This window comes from Aspergillus versicolor, assembly GCF_001890125.1.
Source record: "Aspergillus versicolor CBS 583.65 unplaced genomic scaffold ASPVEscaffold_7, whole genome shotgun sequence".
NCBI classification, from domain to species: Eukaryota; Fungi; Ascomycota; class Eurotiomycetes; order Eurotiales; family Aspergillaceae; genus Aspergillus; species Aspergillus versicolor.
Genome location: NW_024467530.1, coordinates 1,471,306 through 1,491,873, shown reverse-complemented (window position 1 = coordinate 1,491,873; position 20,568 = coordinate 1,471,306). Strand labels below are relative to the sequence as shown.

The 20,568-nt window shown below is 49.4% G+C and overlaps 9 protein-coding genes across 9 annotated transcripts; 6 read left to right on the top strand and 3 right to left on the bottom strand.

Moving 5' to 3' along the window:
• Positions 1-103: 103 nt before the first annotated feature.
• On the top strand, positions 104-1,301 carry ASPVEDRAFT_30901 (uncharacterized protein; the record flags this gene model as incomplete). The annotated part of the gene is made up of 4 exons (XM_040810402.1): positions 104-290; positions 311-737; positions 799-833; positions 904-1,301. The coding sequence occupies 4 exons, from the start codon at positions 104-106 to the stop codon at positions 1,299-1,301; spliced, it is 1,047 nt and encodes a 348-aa protein (XP_040670209.1).
• Positions 1,302-4,808: 3,507 nt separating this feature from the next.
• Positions 4,809-5,737, bottom strand: ASPVEDRAFT_789464 (uncharacterized protein). Its single transcript, XM_040816628.1, has 2 exons — positions 5,130-5,737; positions 4,809-5,080 (listed from the first exon to the last, which is right to left on the bottom strand). The coding sequence occupies exons 1-2, from the start codon at positions 5,608-5,610 to the stop codon at positions 4,968-4,970; spliced, it is 594 nt and encodes a 197-aa protein (XP_040670208.1). The 5' UTR covers positions 5,611-5,737; the 3' UTR covers positions 4,809-4,967.
• A 229-nt stretch (positions 5,738-5,966) lies between these two features.
• Positions 5,967-6,697, top strand: ASPVEDRAFT_43932 (DUF4291 domain-containing protein). Its single transcript, XM_040812937.1, has one exon. The coding sequence runs from the start codon at positions 5,984-5,986 to the stop codon at positions 6,644-6,646; it is 663 nt and encodes a 220-aa protein (XP_040670207.1). The 5' UTR covers positions 5,967-5,983; the 3' UTR covers positions 6,647-6,697.
• Positions 6,698-6,794: 97 nt separating this feature from the next.
• On the top strand, positions 6,795-7,716 carry ASPVEDRAFT_152801 (SGNH/GDSL hydrolase family protein; the record flags this gene model as incomplete). The annotated part of the gene is made up of 4 exons (XM_040808325.1): positions 6,795-7,008; positions 7,056-7,101; positions 7,150-7,338; positions 7,387-7,716. The coding sequence occupies 4 exons, from the start codon at positions 6,795-6,797 to the stop codon at positions 7,559-7,561; spliced, it is 624 nt and encodes a 207-aa protein (XP_040670206.1). The 3' UTR covers positions 7,562-7,716.
• A 390-nt stretch (positions 7,717-8,106) lies between these two features.
• On the top strand, positions 8,107-8,355 carry ASPVEDRAFT_136159 (uncharacterized protein; the record flags this gene model as incomplete). The annotated part of the gene is made up of 1 exon (XM_040807270.1): positions 8,107-8,355. One exon carries the CDS (start codon positions 8,107-8,109, stop codon positions 8,353-8,355), a length of 249 nt encoding a protein of 82 aa, XP_040670205.1.
• A 1,266-nt stretch (positions 8,356-9,621) lies between these two features.
• ASPVEDRAFT_172673 (uncharacterized protein) lies at positions 9,622-11,716 on the top strand. The gene is made up of 4 exons (XM_040808729.1): positions 9,622-9,880; positions 9,933-10,628; positions 10,679-10,752; positions 10,806-11,716. The coding sequence occupies exons 1-4, from the start codon at positions 9,736-9,738 to the stop codon at positions 11,580-11,582; spliced, it is 1,692 nt and encodes a 563-aa protein (XP_040670204.1). The 5' UTR covers positions 9,622-9,735; the 3' UTR covers positions 11,583-11,716.
• A 23-nt stretch (positions 11,717-11,739) lies between these two features.
• ASPVEDRAFT_196865 (aminoglycoside phosphotransferase family protein) lies at positions 11,740-12,612 on the bottom strand (the record flags this gene model as incomplete). Its single annotated transcript, XM_040809220.1, has 1 exon — positions 11,740-12,612. One exon carries the CDS (start codon positions 12,610-12,612, stop codon positions 11,740-11,742), a length of 873 nt encoding a protein of 290 aa, XP_040670203.1.
• Positions 12,613-13,750: 1,138 nt separating this feature from the next.
• Positions 13,751-14,982, top strand: ASPVEDRAFT_135496 (alpha/beta fold hydrolase; the record flags this gene model as incomplete). The annotated part of the gene is made up of 2 exons (XM_040807219.1): positions 13,751-14,079; positions 14,172-14,982. The coding sequence occupies 2 exons, from the start codon at positions 13,751-13,753 to the stop codon at positions 14,980-14,982; spliced, it is 1,140 nt and encodes a 379-aa protein (XP_040670202.1).
• A 2,067-nt stretch (positions 14,983-17,049) lies between these two features.
• ASPVEDRAFT_789364 (uncharacterized protein) lies at positions 17,050-19,681 on the bottom strand. The gene is made up of 9 exons (XM_040816626.1): positions 18,931-19,681; positions 18,829-18,866; positions 18,560-18,773; positions 18,390-18,506; positions 18,252-18,335; positions 18,028-18,198; positions 17,948-17,972; positions 17,316-17,897; positions 17,050-17,235 (listed from the first exon to the last, which is right to left on the bottom strand). The coding sequence occupies exons 1-9, from the start codon at positions 19,430-19,432 to the stop codon at positions 17,205-17,207; spliced, it is 1,764 nt and encodes a 587-aa protein (XP_040670201.1). The 5' UTR covers positions 19,433-19,681; the 3' UTR covers positions 17,050-17,204.
• Positions 19,682-20,568: the final 887 nt, after the last annotated feature.

Here is a 20,568-nt window from a genome sequence, read left to right as displayed (position 1 = left end):
AGAAATAACAGTAAGCATAAAAGGTGTGTCTGATATATAGTCTCTCTTCTAATCTTGTCAATCTACTATCCAGGCGAACTACCAATTCTGAGAGTTGTCAACAATGCAGCTCTTACAGCTGGTTTTCTGCGCCTTGCTGGTCCTTCTTGTCTCAGCTCAAGAAAGATATCCTGGTCCGCAAAGGACGGAAATGGAAGATGGCAAAGAAGTTTGGAAGACAAAGATACAAGGCTTCAGCGATACACTTACCTACAGGGGTACCTCCGTTAACCCACATCGAAGCCTTGAAGGTACTAACATCCAGTCACAGTTAACGATCTCCAGAGCAGGGGTGCCCGCCCCAAGATGGTCTACAACTGTGCAGTTGTCCCAGCCCTCTGCAACAACGCCCGGGCCAAGCTCAACGGCGGCTCCACAGCCACGTTTCACTACGACTCTGATGATAGGAAGAGTAACCGCAAGAACGCCCGTCGGGACACCAGCTGTCCGGGGAACTGGAAAGATTCGCACACATGCCCCGAAAGCAACCAGCCACGCGAATTCTGGTTCACGAAGCCGGGGAAAACGACACTCGAGAAGAAGGCAGTTGAGATGTGGAGGGGAAAGCGTGGCCAGGACCCGCCGGATCGGGCACAGTTCGCTGAATTGGTCAAGATCGAGTACGATAACGGCATTGGGACCGAGACCTGGAGGAGGCTAGGGGCCCAGCTCTCATGCGACGAATGGCCAGCGGCATCGTATGCACCTCCTCTTGTTATCTCCCAGTACTGAATGCGGTTCCTGACGATGTCTATGCAGTTGGATCGAAGGGGGTGCAGGAGCAAATACGTATTGTGAGCTTTCCTACAGGTGTACCCCAACTATATCTTGAGCAACGACACTCATCAGCTTGTATTTATCCAGGCGCGCCGATATTTGCTAAATGTGAGACCGTCAAACTGAGGACAGAACAAAACTTTCAGGCTGGTATCCATGGCCAGATCGGCGTGAGCGGCTCCACCCTTAGCCCTATGTATATAGATATCATGCTGATCCCCTTCACACAACAGAATTGGTACAACAATTTCTACCCACAGTGGCCAGAAAATACAACATGGACCGACAACGCGGAAATAATCCACAACTTGAATTGGGCGATTTTTAAAGTTGACTTTGAGCTGGTGAATGATGGTGGCCACAAGTATGCCGCCTGGCTGGAGTCGAAGGGGCGTAAACGATACTGCGTTCCCGCGGTGGGTGATGATGACTGCAAAGTAGAATGGGACGAGGATCCCGATGGCTTTTTCGACCAACTGCCGTAGTCAGTGGTGCAATGTGATCCTTGATAGAGAGCTGATATTGATCTTCCCTTTGTGCCTTTGGGTTTATGGTGCATTTTCTGTTATTTAAATGTGTTCTATATTGTAGTACGCAGGCTGCAATTTCACTTCGGAGAATGAATGATGGTCAGTTGAACTAAAAACAGGCTTGGGATCACGGATTTACTCGTCCCAAGTCATTTGTCTACGGTCTCTTTAATATCTGTCTTTAAGTATTCCTCCCCGCCAGTATGGGGAGCACGACGGTGGTAGACAAGCCAGGATATAACAGCCAACAGCTATACCCGTAACATTCCTATGTTATCTAAAGTGGTTCTAGCCCTAAGTTACGTAAAGTAGGGAGGCCGCAACTGTTCAATGCTGGAAGTACAGTATGTCTGCTCTCTCTAGATCTATCAGATGTGAATCATCATTCGGAGATAGCATCAAGCTATTTATATCAAATGCACAATTACGGGGCTCTGCTCTTTAGAAACGGTCACCAAGGTATCTACTGGTCAGATGATGACAGAAACAGTGACCGTGAAAATAGGCCAAGTCCTTCGATTAGCCCTATCCCTTAGGCTGACGGTGGGTCCACTCGTGAGACGAGCTCAGACATTGCATTCCCATCTCGAAACATTCCAAGCAGATGTCAAAATCAATACAAACTTCGCAGTGGTAGTAGGACTTATTGTCCAAGATATATCTCGCGCACACATCACACTCCATAGTACAATCACCATTAGCCAAAGGAATGGTAGTTGATTCCACCCTGCAATCAACATCACCGGTCTCCATTCCACGTTCTCTAGCCCAGTCACATATAACTTCCAAGATTTTAGGTTCTCCGACTTTTGAAGCCCACTGAAGCAAGGTCCTACCAAAGCCATCTTCATGGTTGATAGGGTCTTCCGTCACCATGATCAACCGTTTGACGACATCGATATGGCCATTTCTGACTGCCGCAGATAGGGGCCTTGAACCGTAGCTATCCATACGGTTTGGACTGGCACCGTGTAGAAGGAGAGTGTCAACCACACTGAGGTGGCCGCGAGCAGCAGCCACGAAAAAAGGAGTTCGGTTGATTTGATTCACGGCGTGCACGTCAACACGTGGTGATTGGAGGAGTATCTCGGCAGACTTGACACTGCCACTACGTGCGGCGAAATGAAGTGCAGTTTCCCCTGCCTCACTGGCGTCTGAGGGATCCGCACCCTTCTGTAGAAGCAGCTCAATCATCTTTGGATCGTCATCCAATGACGCATACATGATTGGCGTGCGACTGAGATAACGCTTTTCAGTACTGTCCGCACCCCAATCAAGCAACAGCTTTGCCATGTCAGTTTCGCTGTTGCGAAAAGCGGCCACAAGTGGAGTATCTCCAGTGCCATCTCGCGCCTCTATATCCGCACCCCACTCTAGAAGTAGTTTCGCCGTCTCCATATGATTTTTTATTGCTGCTATAGCGAGAGGCGTTAGGCCGGTAGTATCTGGGACACTGGCATCTGCACCATGTTGAAGAAGTGTCCTTACCACGTCAATATGGCCGCCAGCCGTGGCCAAATTAATAGGTGTCCATCCATCATCTGTTGCAATGCTGACGTTCGCGCCATGGTGTAGAAGTGTTTTTAGCACTTCAGGATTCCCACCATAGCACGTTATGTGGATTGGAGCACACCTCCGGGTATCTCTGATATTCACATCTGCACCAAACTCGACAAGTAGACCGACTACTTCAGCATGGCCAATACGGCATGCCATATGGATTGGAGCCCACCCCTGACTATCTCTAACATTAACATCTGCACCAAACTGAATAAGTAGCTTGACTACCTCTGGGTTGCCGTTAATTGAGGCTACACTCAAAGGCGTAGTGCCTTTCGTATCTGCCATTGAAACATCAGCCCCATGCTCGAAGAGGGCTCTAACAATTTTTAAATTTCCTTCTCTGCTGGCTGCTTGGAGTGGCGTCTCTCCATTATAACCTCTGGAATGCACATCACACTTCACTTCATGGACCAAATAGTTCACTGTTTCTTCGATGCCAAGCCGAGCTGCATAGTATAACGGGCTCGCGGTCTCCGCTCCGGGTGGTGTACAGTCGTTTTGCCCCCTCGATGTTGTGTAGACGTTCAGGTCCAGCCAGGTTTTCCACGAAACCCAGTTTGGGTTATCCGGATTGAACAATCTGTTGATCGAATCCACCAATATCGGGTCGCTCATATCTCGTAGCATAAACTTTTGATACCAGGACCCTGCTGCATATGCTCGGAAAGCCCCTAAAATATCCTCGGCCCATACAGTAGAACTCCCAACCCAGGCCTCTTGACTATTGACAAAGCGAAGGCATTTTCTTGCGAGCACCATGCTCTCAATGGCCTCGGTTGACTGGCCAAGAATGGCATTAAACTGCACTGCGTTCTGCCGGGTAGGTATCTTGCGGAGCATGAACTCTTTCACTGAGAAATGTGCCAGGTGCAATGTTTTCCACCTTGGATCCCCTCTGCCCAGGGAGTCCCGCACTTCCAATAGTGATCCACAGAGTTCTGTTATCTCGGTGCTGATGTAGTCTTCATCGATAGTGTCTGGCAGATCATCCAGCCGTATTTCTTCACAATCATCGCCGACAACCAGTGCCCCGGATATTTCGGCAACTGTCAGAGGCCGTACACTGAAGGCCGTCCAATGTAAAATAGAGAAAGCACGAGTCCTATCCTCATCTGGTAGATTCATTATCCTTTCCCAGTTCCTTTCGTAGAAATGTTCAATCCCAGGTGGCGTGGAACTAATAGCTTCCTGGAGTTTCCTTTCACTCTTGCCGCTGCGTAAAGTCTCCTGCTGCAATCTCACCCATAGGAACTGTCCATTACACCTTTCCGCAAGCCTCTTCGTGATACTGTCCTTGGTTACATCAGGCTTTCTGGACAGTTTCTCGTTGACAATGCTTCGAGAGTATGCCACCACATCATCTCGGACATCGCCCGCGGTGATCTGATGCTCGAATATATTATCGTCAGGACCGCCATCCAAGAGACCGTATCGGATTTCTGGCTCGTTGCGGCTCATGATCAGAACTCGCGTAGATGTGCCTTCTGTCGCCTGACGCAATGATCCAATAAAGTTAGGTATAGAGTCGTCGGCGCTTCCTGGCCATGCTCCTTTCGCAAATTCACATTCGTCCAACCCATCCAGTACAAGCGTACATCCGGGAACAGCAGAGACAATCTCCTGCAGAAGGCTTAGAATGTCCCCGCGCGTTGCTCTCTGCGTTTCTGTCGTTTCCCATTTCCCACGGACAATTCCGAATGCCCTTTCGTGGGATACCAGTTGGGATAGCCAGAATCGCATCGCTAGGAAGGGGTCTCGCGTTTCGGAATCGCAAAGAAAGTACGCCACGGGCGTATCCAAACTGAGCAGCAAATGCTGAACGACCTTGGCGCACAATATGGATTTCCCAAAGCCAGCTGGCCCATTTATCCATAAGTATTTGGCTGATGGCAAGGGAAAGTCGACAGAGGACCACTTGAGGAACCAGGGACGGTCCAAGACCCAGTTACAGGATCCTTCGACGCTCCGTTTGACATATACTTCATAAAGTTCGTTTTGACAGTGGTCCCCTAACAGCCAGTTCTTTATATCGCGTCTTCTTTCGACTTTTTCTATCCGTCAATGAGGAGAAGTTGCAAGGTAAAAAGTCTGCTTACCTTCTTTTTCCTGTTCTATTTCGGCTAAGACTTTATTTAGATCGAGCAGCCAAGGCGCTTCATTCGCCGATGCATCTGTATACGAATCAGTTCCTGCTTGTGTCATATTAATAGCATTCAATACCTCTCTCTTGAACCGGCACCAGGTTATGAAGGTCATCCACAATTGATGAAAATCGACCAACCTGCGCAATCCGTTTCTCTTTGTTTCTTAACGCCCAATTGAGCCTCTGTCTTTTCAGCCCTTGCGGCGCACCTGAATGATCATGCTTCCCAGATATCTGGCTTTTCCCAGTCGCAGTTGGACGTATATTGTCTTGGAGACCACAAGTCTCTTGAATTGACGATAAAAGATCCTTGACATTCGCCAATATCCGTGCATCCTCCAGAAGTCCATGATGCTGGCTTGATAGACCCCCGGGTTCAATCCCAACTGCTTCGCCCCATCTCTCCAGGCGAATCTTCTGCGCCTCGAACTGTGCCGTCAGAGAACGGAAGTCAGGGCCAAAGCTCTTCCACGAGTCGTATTTGTTGACCACTTCCAGACACGTGTTGAAGAGCCCGGCCAGACCAACAAGGCCGACTGCCAATCCGGCCGGCTCCATGGTGCGCGGCAATTATCCAGATGGATGATGAGCAGAAGCTCGAGTGAGGGGAAGTTGGGCGCTGAGCGACTGCTTGTCAGCCTCAGCCTCGTGGGAGAGACATCACGTGTCAGCCCAACAGGGTCGCATACCAGACAGTTCATCTTGTGGTTAAGAGGATGGATGAGCAGCTGTACATCTTTACTTTATTTATCTGCGGAGTTTGGACTGTCATTCTAGCGTACCAAACTAACCGTGCAGAGTCCCCGATCTCGTATTGAGTCACTGCTCAGCCACATCGCATCTCCACTCTATACTTATAAGTACATCTAGTCCCCGTCATATTTACTTCCATCAATATACCTTTTTCTACCTATCTTACGGTTAAATCACAATGTCTACCCATATTCGTTCCAACAATACTATGAAGAATACCAAACAAAAACAAGAAACACCTCCCTCCCACCAAATTCGCGCCCTCCACACACCCACCACAATAACAATCTACCAGGCATATCCACCCTCCATCGCCTGCCCCGCCATCACCACCCAATCATTCACCAAAGTCCCCCAATTCAGCCGGACCCGGATGACATGGATAAAGCCCTCCTTCCTATGGATGGCATACCGCTCCGGGTACGCCAGTAAAAAGGGACAGGAGCATGTTCTAGCTATTGAAATCACGAGGGAAGGGTTCGAGTGGGCGCTGCGGCATGCTTGTCTTTCACATACACCCAATGGTGCTTCAGAGGAGGAAGTTAGGGCTTGGACGGAGAAGATGAAGAAGAGTCCGGTTAGGGTTCAGTGGGATCCTGAGCGGGATTTATGGGGGAGGCCGCTGGGTTGGCGCAGTTTGCAGGTTGGATTGAAGGGGGAGGCGGTTGAACAGTATATTGAGCAGTGGATTCTGGGGATTAGAGATGTTACAGAGCTGATGCATGATGTTAGTCGGAGGGTGGATGTGGGCGATGTTGAGGGGGCCAAGGCACTGTTGCCTATAGAAGATGTTTTTGAGTTGCCAGAAGATATTGGGAGGGGAATTGGAATGGAAGGATAGAGTATATTATAGACTACACCCATATAATAATATGCGAATACTAATTAGGGCTGTTGGTGACTCCTGACAACCGGACAAACGATGGTCCGTGCACCGTGGGGCAGGGTCAGACTGGCCTGATCCCTCCTCCATCACTCTACAACACAAGATGGCTCCATCTCTTTCCATCCTCTGCTTCGGCAATTCCCTGACCGCCGGCTTCTACCAGTATGGCCTGCAATACCACCCCTACTCCGAGAAGCTCAAGGAGCGTTTGAAAGAAGCCTTTCCCTCTCACACTATCCGCATTGACGTTGACGGCGTACCGGGTGACCTTGTTATCACTCCCCCAGGACGCTTCCTGACTAGAATGCAGGATGATTGTGAGTAGATATCCATTTCTAATCCGTTTATCTACTAACCAGGGTAGGCTCGAAGACTTCGTACGACTGGGTGATTGTACTTGGTGCAACAAAGTCAGTATTCCCTCCCAGAAGCTCTGGCTTGTGCTGATACAATACCAGTGATCTTGGTCGCGGGTATCCATGCTGGAAAATATTCCCGGCGCTGAAAGAAGCCTGGCAGGTGGCACTCGACAGCGGAGCACAGATCCTAGCGCTTACCGTCCCGGAATGCGCAGCCGTAAACAAACGGCTTGATACTGCTCGAGCTGAACTGAATTCCCTGATATTAAACCATTCTGACGAGCGATTGTGAGATCAACCTAGTTTTATTAATTGTATTAGTTCTAATTATGTCAGCCACGCATTTGACCTGCACAAGCATGTTCCGTATCACAGCTCTACGGAGAATTTCAGGGAGCTGATATTCGACGACGGTCTCCATTTGACGGCTGAAGGGTATGATCTGGTTGGCAATGTAGTTGCAGACCATTTGATACCGCTTCTCAGCTCGCGTGACGCTGGGGAGCAGTGACCGAAGTTATGCTGCGACGGTGATATCTTGATAGCAAATCGATGAACTTCGTTCCCACCGGCTTCTTTCTAAAGCTTGGACATTCAACTATTCCATAGTAACCTAGCACGCATCCTGCCTGTTCTGAGCCTTGCACGTAGCATTTAGGTGTTTACCCACCACACATTTGATATTCCACCTTACTAATTAGTCTGTAACCCCCATATTAATATGGGAACCGGCGGAAACTCCCGGAATTCTCTGTAACATGATTGACAGTCCAGCAAAACGAGCAGGCATCATGAATTCCTCCGGGCTCCATGTTGATCATCGTCCCCGAGGTGGAGCCTCATTGACCAACGATCGCTACACCAAGAGGCCCTGACAGGCAAAGTCTCTTTCCACAGCCACTTAGACACCAGACCTCGTATTTGCAGATCAGACCCCACTTTCGTCTATTGATGGTCCTCCTCCTGACCCCAGGGTCAAGGCACTTCCAGAACTGGGTTGTATTGACGCTCCATCTGCCCATATTTCGGGGGCCCTGGGTGAAGCCACTCTCCTCCATGTCAGCCACCAACTTCGGCTGGGCCCTGCGCAAGAACGGCTCGTGCCTGGCCTCGGAAGTTGACTGCGGCGAGACCGTCGCGCCGTACCGAGTCTGCTGTCCCAACGGTTCCTTCTGCCCTCACGCCAACAACGTTGCCTGCTGTCCGTCGAAATCGTACTGCACCGATGCCCTCAATGGCCAGCCCCGCTGCGCCAACAGTACCTGGGATCTGTTTATCAACGGTGGATACTTCTGCTGCGAGTAGGGCACCGATGCCTATGCTAAGGATGATAAATCAAATGGCTGTGGGAAGCCGGGTTATGAGTTACAGGCGGGAGAGACACCGTTGAGCGTTATCTCTGCGGCAGCGAGTAAGTCCGAGAAAAAACAATCCCTGACATCGGTTTCTTGTCTGACGCGAGGTTGAATTATAGCAGCGACGTCCACTGCAGCCCCAACATCTACTTCGTCATCCGCGCCGACGTCTACAACCACTCAACCAAGCGGCAGCTCATCTCATACCAACACCAGCGCCATTGCAGGAGGGGTCGTCGGGGGAGTCGTTGGCGCTGCTATAATCATCACCGTGGCATGGTTCCTCATTCGCCGATCGCGACGGCCTCAACAATTACCAAATGAATTAGCTGGCCCTATGGCTGCGTCGAGCGATCATCCTTCGGTGCCGCCAGCAGAGCTGGAAGGCAATCGCGTCTCAGAGCTTCCGGCTAATAAAAACCCAGTGGCTGAGCTTCCTGTATCCTCCCGATAAATGTACAACTAGTGAGCGCGAAGGAATGTGGTGTTGTATTTAAGGTAGTTACAAAACCATGCTGTTCATGAAGCAATGCGGTATTATCTGGCAGGATATAGTGAATAATACTGTTTGGTATCAAGGCTCTCTGGCTATATCAAGGCCCAAGTAGTCGGATCTCATAGAATTACCAGAAGCAATATGGATATATTGTTAGTAGAAGTAGAGATCTAAGGTATCTATAATATGAAGCGGCTTCTCTTTTTAATATGTTAGAAGAACCCCTTGGCAGGCCGTTGCTGTTACGATTGAAACTGTCTCGGAACAACAGAATAGGTACCTGACCTACAGGCCTACATCAATTGTCATTTACCTCAGAAGAGACCTTAGAAGCAATATATAACGTTTCTGTTAAATGGCAAAGTAAGGCAAAATTAAGGATCCTTCCGTTGAATATATAATGTATGATATCTAGTCCAGCCTCCTTAAGGACTTATATTCATTAATTCAGAGACAGCAGTACTAACATCAAAACCTGAGATGTCAGTAAATAACAGCAATAAGAAACAAGGCTGCGCTCACAGATAAGCTGCGAGGGCCGTGCCGCACCACGACAGCTGAACGCTGCAGGCGCTCTCTTCCAATCGCAGCCCTACTCTGCGCCACAGCGTGCAGGGAATGCACTACGCCCCGGCGCCTGGCTGTGAATCGATTGGATCATACCTGAACTTGCCAGGCAGGAGGGGTTGATTTGCAATGCCCAAGGGAAATGTCTTATCTGCCTCGTCTATCATCTAACAGGCTGCCTTGTGGTCGCATAGGCATATAACCATGCCTTCCCCTCCTCTGGTCGGGACAACGACCGGTCGCTAGGTTTACAACAAGACTTGAAAGATGTCGAAAGGAAAACAAACGACCAACTTACCCCCCAACGGTGGACGAGCTGTCCATTGCCATACCTGCCAGAGATCCTTCACCAACGCGGATGCTCTGGGTATGCATTGTCGGAGCTCAAAAGTGCATCAAGAGAACAAGTCAGGTAGGCTCCTCCGTCCAGTGCAATGAAAGATTAAACAATTCATTCTATTTAGCCCCGTCGCCTTCGCCATCCAGCGCTGACAAACCAACGCCCTCGCCGACGAACAAGGACTTCATGTGCATTCAATGCAACAGGCAGTTCAAAGACAAAGCAGCATTGCGAAGTCATAAAAGGAACTCCCGGAAACATAAAACTGCCTCACATTTTCCACTAAACGTTTCCTCCAACACTACGAAGGCGGCAGTCTCAGGCTCAAATGAAAGAGTAATAGCGCTAGAGCCAGGAACAGGCAAAAGTACCGCTGAGAATAACAGCATTGAAGAGGAGGTGGCAGATTTTCAGCATCAACCACGTCCATACCCACTGCCACGCCGACAGATACACCCAGCCAAAACATCAGGTCCCAATGGAGATTCGCATATTGACATTGATTTTACCACGGTCGAGATTTTGGTGGATGCCCTAATACCAGCCTTCTTCGAAAGCCTAGACGAGGCGAAACCTGATAACCCGGTTGCTTCGGTACCAGAGAATCAGGAGGGAGGTACAAATTCCGAGACCCATGAATTAGGTGCCAGCGAAGTCCCTGCACCGTGGTCCCGGGTCCCATTAAACGAGCGTGACGTGGTACTAAATGCTCTGCAAGCAAAATGCCACACCATTGGATCCCTAGCAAGGGAGGGATACTGGACCCAGACGCCATCGCCGGTAGATATTGACATGAGAAGACAATGCAGTGACTGCGGAGGTAAGAAGTTCCTTAACACTTGAACGGTTCATACTGACGGCCATTGTAAGTTGAGAAGCGAAGAATCAGTACACACCCAGAGGAGTCGGTATGCCGATTCCATCCAGCACGAAAGCCTTTTCAGGTGGGTACGAGAATATATCCCTCGCTCTAGACCGAATTGACAATTGCTGCCAGGACGGGATAATACGAGGTCGAGGCACACCAATGCCAAAGAAATCCCGGTGCGTTAACTGCAAGCAACCCGGCAGTTCAAAGGGCTGTATTGTCTACTCCTCCCATGCCTTCGCACCCCCTAATGCAAACCTGGGTAAGATGGCACCGACACCGGCCTACAACCGGGAAGCTCGCAAGGCCGTCGTGATAGATTGTGAAATGGTCGGAGTGCTCGGCGCCAGTGGCCGCGAATGCAGTGTGCTTGTTCGTGTCAGCGCGGTCGATTTCTTAAGCGGTGAGCTTATACTTGATACGTATGTCTCTCCGCAGGGCAAGGTAATATCCTGGCGCACGAAGTTCAGCGGCGTCAATCGCTCTGTTCTCGAGAAGAAGAATCAGGAGGGGAAGGTGGTAAAGGGCTGGCAAGCTGCAAGGGATCTGTTATGGCAGTTTATTGATGCGCAAACGGTACTTATCGGGCACAGTCTCAATAACGATCTTGCTGTCCTTGGAATGGTACACACGCGCGTTGTTGACTCGGCTATCATAACGCGGGTTGCGGTGGGTGAGGACTGCAAGCGTTGGAAACTACAAAAGCTCGTTCAGCAGTTTCTTGACCTGAGCATTCAAGCTGGAGATGAGGGTCATGATTGTGTTGAAGATACCTATGCTGCGCGTGAAGTTATATTGTGGTGCTTGCGAAATGCATCTGGGCTGCAGGCTTGGGCTGACGATGAACGGAGAACCATGGCGGGAAATACAAAAGAAGGGACATTGTCACAAAAGCCATCAAGGTAGCATCGACGAATCGACTCCTGCCGGTTTTGTCTGGTTGTGGTGGAAATTCAGGTCAACCTTGCGCTTATAATTTATGTAGCAGAGTCCGGTATAGAAGCTCAGACCTCAATGCAATGCGTTCCTAAACAAAAGAGAAAAGCATTCATTAGCTTAAGTACTAGGCTGAAGATAACCTTTTCAAAACGTCTTGGCTCTTTTGATCCAAATCTGGAAACTTCCTCAGACAACGCAAATCCATCCAGAAATTCTTTGCATCTTCATGGCCATCCCCATGTGCCTCGAAGCGCTCCCGTAGCAGCTTTTTCCACTTGGCATCATCATCGGTCCATCCCCAAGACGCTGAGACGTATTCATACCATACCGGATAATAAGCAGCGAATTCCCAATCAAGTATTCCAACCAGGCTTCCATCTCTGACCATAATATTCCCCAAATTCAGATCACAGTGAGTGAGAACATAGGGCCCACACTTGGGTAAACTCTTCTTCAGATTCTGTAAGACCTGTTGAGGCAGAGCCTGTAGGGTAAGACTCAAAGCTTCCCATAGTTCAAGGTCAGAGTGAAACGGTCCGTGTGGTTCGCGGTCAGAGAAGAGTAGCTCTGGGTAACAGGGACCCTGATCAACGCATTGTATAGATGATGCTGTAAGAGTTCGTAGCCGTTTGCGGACCTCCACCACCTGATCCGCGATAGCCAATCTTTGGTTCTCTGTCAATGAAGGCCAGGCCTGTTCGAGTGTTTGCCCTTGTATCCGTTTCTGAAGCACAAAGTATCGTCCGTTACCGTCGACCCAGTCATGGAGGACCGTTGGAGCTGGAATATCAGGGTAGGCTGCGAGGTATTTCAGCGTTTGTACTTCAGTTTTCGGGCCTTCATCAGGGCGTTCTTTCATGATCACATCGGAGCCAAGGGACCACACGCCCCGCTTGCTTGCAGCATAGAAGAGTTTCACATTGCTTTCATAGAAGCATTGACCCTGCTGGTCAGACGACCATCCACATGCGATGCAGGCATTCGATGATTCGGCCATAATGGACGGAGAAGTGTGATGTTTACACGAAGTCAGTCAGTCACCGCCACCTCCAGTGAAAGCCAGCTTATTAATCAGCTTGCAGCCTTGTACAACATTCGTCCTAAAGAGTATCATTGCCAATACTGGGTCTCTTAGGATGGATCAGCAAGCAGAGTACGGAGAGGCAAGCAGACTGTCTGTCCCATTGATAGCGGGGATAATGATATCGTGCGTGTTATTGCAGGACTTGCTGTGTGGATAATCCCCTCCACTCCTCTTACAGCCTGACCAAAGGCCCCTTCTCCTCGATTTTAAGCACGATGGCGAACTTAATTGAGATGAGAATAGTTGCCATCCCTCAGATATAACCCAATGTTTAGATGCAGTCAGTACATACGACCACAGGGTGTGGAAAACAGGGCTTCCCGTCCGCTCAGCCGTACTTAAGCCACACGCCGGCTGGTTAGTAGTATGGTGGGTGACCACATGCGAATCCCAGCTGTTGTATGTTTTTTGTTTTTTAATTTTATCACTTGATGGTGTTTTCTTGTCGCGAAGGGGCTTGGAGGACTTGGGTTATGCCTCGGCTCAGGAGCAGGATATCTCCTCGGTAGAGCTTTGTGGAGATATCGTCAATTGTATAGCAGCCCACTATCCAAACCCTAAGAAGAGTAGTGAGGTGGATATTGATAACTTGGACCATTTCGAGAACCTAGTTGGTAGTGGTCAACCCGCTGTTTATTTCCAAGGTGGGAAGTACCGATAATCTTCACGGTTGGCAGTAGGGGGAAAGCCAAGGAGGACATGGAGAATATACACAGTGCTAGCTACATTGGGTAAATGATTGGGCATAATCGTCATCAAATTACCCCGTACTCCATGGACATGCCGATCTACATTTCTTCAAAGGTGAAGGAATGACGGACACAATCTAATATCCCCCCCTGAACGAACCGAGCGACTGAAGAGCCTTACTAGATCGTGGATAGTAAGACCAACGGCTTCTGCCCTAGTGCCCGTTTGCGTATGGATTTCCGCCGTCAACGGCTGTCAAGCCGTGTTGGAGAAACTCGGCTGGTTTATGATTTGGAATTGTTTTGATTTATTGAATCTGCAGCACCCCGGAATCCTGGAACGACAAGACCGCCAGGACACAATGAAGCTCCCCATCCTGACCACAGCCCTAACTGCAGCCGCGGCGACGGCAGAAAAGACATGCACCACCACCAACATCCCCGTCCCCATCACGACCCGGAACGGCGTCTTCGACAAGCTCCCCACGCCCCAGTCGAATTTTGACGCGGCGACTTTCACGCTGGGTGCACTTCGTCAGGGTGCCAATGGAACTGAAGAGGCTCTGACTGGATACAGCACCATCCAGAAGACGTACCACATCTCCGTGCAGTACTGTAAGCCAGCTGGACCGGACTCTGGCTCGAGCCCTGTTGTGCAGATTCTGACGCACGGCATTGGGTTCGACAAAACGTGAGCTTTCCCTCTATTTTTATCTATATATTTATTTATATTTTTCTTTTCCTTTTTTTTTTTTTTTCGGAGGCTAATGAACGGGCGTACAGATACTGGGACTTCCCATTCGACAACTACAACTACTCGTACGTGGACAACGCCGTGGCCCACGGCTACCACACGCTCGCCTACGACCGTCTAGGCCTGGGCCTGTCGTCCCATGGAGACCCCAAGGATGAAATCCAGGCATTCATCGAGGTGGCTGCTCTGGCCCAATTGACCGAGATGGTCCGTAAAGGATCCATCCCTAGCCAGGGGGAGCAGAAGCCCGAGAAGGTGGTGCACGTTGGACACTCGTTCGGGTCTGGCCTGAGCTACGCCCTGTCTGCGACGTTCCCCGAACTGTCGGACGGAATCATCCTCACGGGCTTTGCGCTGAACTCGTCCTTCCAGGGGTACTTTCTCGCTGGAGGCAACTTCCAGCAGGCCCATCTGTCCACGATGAAGTGCCGGGAGACGTATGCACCGGGGTACTTGGTTCCCTCGGATATCAGCGCCAACCAAGTCCTCTTTTTTGCGCCGCCGTACTTCGACCCCAAGATGCTTGAGTTTGCGGAGGAGAACAAGCAGCCTGTTGCGGTTGGCGAGCTGCTTACTATGAACAGCTCCCCGACGCAGAGTGCCTTTGCTGGCCCTGTCTTGATCATCACGGGTGACCAAGACATACCCTTCTGCGGTGGCGATTGCTCGAATACCGGTGGTGTGGCCAAGTCGATTCCGGAAATGGCCAGAAAGGCGTTCCCCAAAGCGAACAAGTTCGAGGCGTATGTCCAGCCTAACACGGGCCATGGCTTGAACATGCATTACAATGCTACCGCGGCCTATGACTACATCGCCGCGTTCCTGAAGGGGTCCCTATAAGCACTCTACACCCCAAGTGCACTGCGGAGTGTAAACAGAGTGCTCTGTCTCATAAGAACTAGATAATAAGCCAGCTGGACTCATGCCAGTCTTTAGTTTAATGTAATACTATTTATCCTGATATTTCGTTGGAGCTCTACCATTTGAATATCATAATCCAATCTGAACCCTAGGTAGGAATACCTTGACCAGAACGCGTAGCATGGTCTCAATATCTAACTAGGGCTCTGAGAAACAGGGCTGAATACCTAACGAGTCCCTCCCCCTCAATCAAGCGCTCAGTCCCAACAATAACACTTCCTATGGGTGCGCCATGCCCTTAGACTGTAATTTCCGAGTTAGGGTTGGTCTACTACCTTACCCTCTCTACCTTGTGCATTCGGATTAACCTGGCAGTCTGTGCCTCAGGGAAATTTATTAAGAGGACAGATCCAAAACCTTGCTCTAGCCCGTGCTCTCCTGACAAAAGCCAGCCGCACGTATTAAACACTGGGGATTCTCACAACTGACATGGTCTATCTAGCAACCGCCACAATGGACTCTTCAACACGAATATTCGTACAGGGTGTAGTCAAACAGCATTTCTGCCCGCATACCGCCATCACCATTACTCATCACATCGAGTCCGCTGTAAGCAGCCCACCCCGTTTCTGGTCCGAGTATACCGTGGATTAGTTGGCTTACCCTTTCGCCAGCTCGATCACGATAAGGTCCTTGTCTTGCATGATGGGCAGGTCGCGGGCTACGATTACCCGAGACAGTTCAGGATGAGAATACGATTCTCTGTGATTTAGTGCGGAGGCGAGGATAGGGGGTGTATTGCTGGGTTGAGGGCACACACAGACTATATTAATATCTGTATAGGGCTCTGCGACTTCTTAGATATGACCATACTGGTGCAGTATGCTCACTACCCTTAATATGGAAAATCTTAGAATCCTATATACGTTACCCTCCTCATTTAGGAATACTTCTTCAAACCTATTTGCACTTTTCTCGCCATGATACCTACACTCGGGGGCCCTTGGTTGCTCCCCGATCTAGCAGCATCTGGACTATTTTTTCCTCACGCTCCCCTGCGGCTTGAAGTACACTGCCGTATGCTCCATCTGGGGCGTTGACATCGGCACCTCGATCCAGCAGTAACTGCACTGTTTCTGTTTGGCCAAAACATGCCGCCTGTTGAAGTGGAGTAACAGTACCTAGGCCGTAGATATCGGTACCTTGGGTGTTGATATCAGCACTATGGCCCAGCAGTATCTCCACTATGTCATTATTACCTTTCATGGTTGCGTTTAGAAGTGCAGTGCCGAAGGGTCCGTCGGTGTTGGGATCAGTGCCATGATCTAGCAGAATGTGCACTATATTTTCATGGCCTCCGAGCGATGCAGATTGAAGTGCGGTGCCATATATTCCTCCTGGGCCGTTGAAATTGGCACCTCGATCGAGCAGCACCTGGACTATCTTTTCATGCCCCTGGAATGACGCGCCTTGAAGCGCACTGCCATAATCCCCTTCTTCACTGTTGGCTTCGGGATCAGCACCCTGGTTTAACAACTCCTCCACGACTTCGAGGAAACCCATCCACGCGGCTCGATGGATTGGAAGTTCACAGCTTTCGGGCGTTATCCACCATCCGCCTTCACCATCCAATGGACTACTCTCAATACACACCCAGTTCAAGTAGGCCGTAGGCTGAGTAAAGAGACGATTAATCTTGGATTTGAGGCTTGGATCGAGTCGGTCAATGTCTCTCAAAGCAGTCGCGTGAGTAGACCAGTTCCGGGCCGCAAATGAAAGGAAAGGCCGTTCTGTCGCCTCTTCTGGGGTCAAAACTTTCGTCTGCTCCAGGAGATAGTCCATGGTTGCTGTCAAGAGAGCTTTGTGCCCGTTGGCCACCGAGAATTGGCATTTGTGGTGAGGATCACCCTCCTCCGAAACAATCAGGAACTCCTGGACCGAGAAATGAGCCATCTGGATCATTTTATCAGATACACTGACCAGGGATGTCGTGCATATATTGACGACGTCATCAGGGTCAGCTAGACCGGCCATTTCAGCAACTGTGTTGACTTCAAGAGTCTCCGGCGAAAGACAAATGAGCATGAGGATGTGTCGTGCCCGGAGAATGTCGTCGGGTTCAATGCTATTAAGAATCCTGCGATAAGTATCCTCCAAGTCTTTTGGAATCTTCTTGAGAACTTCTTTTATATCGTCATCGCCTATGCGGAGTTTGCGGCGCTTCTCAAGCATCTGGATTTGCAACTCAGCCCAACGGAAACGCCTGGTCAAAAAAGTAAGAAAATGTCAATATTAGAGGCAAATTGACGAACCGGTCCTCAGAATTTACCAATGTATGGAATATTAGTGCCCTGATTTCTTCACTATATTTCTGAAGTGTATCTCGTGAAATTGCAGCGGTAACGAATTGTTTCACGTCTTCAGCCAAATGGGCCTCTAGATCGACTGTAGAGAACCTCTCCAGCTTGTCTTTGATATCTTTCTCAGGCCGACTAGTAGCGAGAATGTGAACTTTATCCTTGTGCCGCTCGAGAAGGTCGACAATAACGCAAAGAAGCAACTTTCTCTCACTGTCGGCATTAGGGCTGTGCGGACACTCATCCAAGGCATCAAAAACCAAGTAAACATGTCTCTGGTCAGGAATATTAGATAAAACATCGTCAAGTACCCTTAATATGGTTTTTAAATCAGGCTCGCTGCCTGGGATGCGATGTCTGTCCCATAACTTCACCAATGACGATGGCAGTGGGGACCGGCTCAACTGTCTAATCAGCGACCTGGCCATAGAATAAACACTTTTCGTCAAGTCGTCGCCGAAGTGGAAATACCAGTAGGCGAGGTACTTGTATGGGTCCAATTCGCATCTCTCGCTCAGCTCATGGATCACAGTAGAGCTACAGCGGTTAGCTCTTGACAGGCCAATTGGTGAAGTCTTATTCCATACCAAAGGACAGACTTTCCACAGCCCGCTGTTGATAGTCGTCAGTAATCTAACAGGCGCCAGGAGGAGAATGGTCTACTTACTGATACCAGGTAGCCAAAGTACGTCTCCTGGGTTGGCCATCCAATCGGTATACTCCTGCGACCCAAAAAGCCAGATACCAGTGCCCCTAGTTCTTTTCTCACTCAAGAAGTTCTGGCGTCCTGAGAAATTGAACTGTGACATCCATTTGACCTGAGTCTCCTTCTCCACAGCTATAATGGTCAGCACTGCCTACGAATGGTGGACCATGAGGAACAGAACATACTCTTTGCTTTGTTCTCCAGTCTTCGTGTAGCTTCAAGGCTTTCATCAGCCTTGTCTAGAAGCTCCTTTGCACGCTCTCGTTCATCTGTACTCGATCAGTCGCTAACTTCCGGTCAGAACTGAGCTTTAGCTAAGTTACCAAGGTTTGCAGAAAGCTCAATCCACTGTTTTACAGCGGCTTTCTGCTCTCTGACTGCATCCTTCAGAGTCGACAAAGCTTGGTCCGTCAATGGGAAGATGCTCTTCCGGGTACGGACTTGGGAATAGTTAGTCTAGGGCTTTTGATCTATAACAGAAGCTGACACGTACCCGCTTCGTTCTCCTTCTCTGACTTTTTGACTTCAGCTGTGAACTGTAGTATCGCCTTATAGGCCCGAAGTAGAACCTCGTCAACATTCTTATCACATTCAGTCCCCTGGTTCCTGTAGTTGGTATCAACAATTGCAAACCAGGATAGATTCTCAGTGAGATATGCAGCAGACTCGAAGATGGCATCTCGGCGGTCTAATCTGTTTTGAATAATCTGACTTTGTATGAGTATCGCCGTAGTGTTCTGATATAAGAATGTAGAGGCTCACGCTCATTCCGAAAGAAATAACCACCCATGCAGAAGATGCTGGTTTGTTTCCCCCTATTAGCATATTTTTACTTGGCAATAGATCCTCCAGGCTAGATCTTACCGTGTCCTGTAGGATCAAAAGATACTGCCTTTGCAATCACGTCCTTGGCCTTCATTGCAGCCTCAAGGATTTCCTCTGATGCATCACGGATATTGATATCGCCTTTCTCCTTCCGGTGGATTCGGAGGCCGCCCTTCTGGAACTCCTTATACTTTTCCGTTGTAATATCAATAACGCCCTGGATGGCGTCTGTGGCAGGCTGTTCATTCGCAGGTAAAAGCTCCTGGGTCGAGCGATCCAATCCGTCATATGCTTCCTTCCACAGATTACGTGGTGGAGGTTTCTCTTTTGGCTCTTCCGCAGGCTTTTCCATGGGCTTTTCCTCGGGGTTTCCCTGTGTCACATCCGTCGAGGAGGAACCCTGGTTACCATTTGTCGGCGCCTTTTGGCCATTTTGCGATTCCTTTTCGCGAACTTGGTGAAGTGGTCGATTTGGGGTTGGATGGTCGTCAGGGTCGTTTTTGTCAACGGAGCTGCAACAAAGCGCACGCAGGAACCCCATGGTTTTGTGGACGTCCAAAGAGAAATGTGTAGTTTGTGTCAAGAGGGAATGGGAATTCTGAGTTTACTTTCTCATGGCACAGAGTTTCGCGGGGAGCTTTGACGTGGCCCACTTCTCCACTCTCTCCACCACAGTCGTACGAACTGACCAGCTAACTGGACGGCTGGGGAAGGCATCCTTGCAGATCGCTTACGGCAAACGAGAGATCTGTGTTTGTGTGGATTAATTATAGCAAACTCGAGATCTGTCCCCGCTCTTGTTGATCTGGCGCTTCCTTCATGGTTATTTCTTCGGATTTGCCATCACGCGGCTCTCACTCTGACAGACGATGCTCCGGGGCCGTCCACTTATGATATGTCACTAATGACGAGTCTATATCATGTGTGATTGTACAAAGGCGCCTTCTGTTTGGGGTGCTACCTGAAGAGCCGCGCGAGATGCACCCACGCAAGTTAGTGAGCTCAGCCATAAAATTAGTTGCATGTTTTTAGTTTTCTATTTTGTTTACTTTTTACTTTTCTGGTTTAAGCACGTCCCATGGCAGGCGCTATCACCTATCCTGGAAACCACGTGGCGCAGCATGGCCCTCAATGAATTCATAAACTTTATCTCGCCGAGGAGCTTTACTGGCTGTTATATCTCTTATATACTCCGTACTTCGATGCTTGTTTCCTGGTCGTAGTCCGCGTGGTATACTCCGCAACCCGCAGGATCCGAAGCATCCAAATAGTAACGAATGAGCTTTGCCTAGGCATGCACAACAGAGCGCTGCTATAGGCGCAATCCCTCCCGGCGCGTGGTATAGTATTTCTCTTACAGCTTCCAATACACCAGACTCTTATTCAATATTAACTTTTTCATGGAGGCGGAGGAGTTGATATTGCGCAGCATGTTATGCTACAGATCTGGTAGGACCCTCTACACTCTCCTCACTCTCCTTCTCCTACTTGTTCTTCTTCTACAAGTTTTTTTTTTTTTTTTTTTTTTCCCTTCTTCTCTAGTTCAACGCAGAGTTCCTTAAGTTCTATACTAGTACTCCCTAGTCTTTCCTTCCAGCATAAGATAGACAAGCTATCACTTAGGGAAACAGATAGCCAGTGGAGTTCTATCAGTAGCATTGACGTTGACATTCTTCA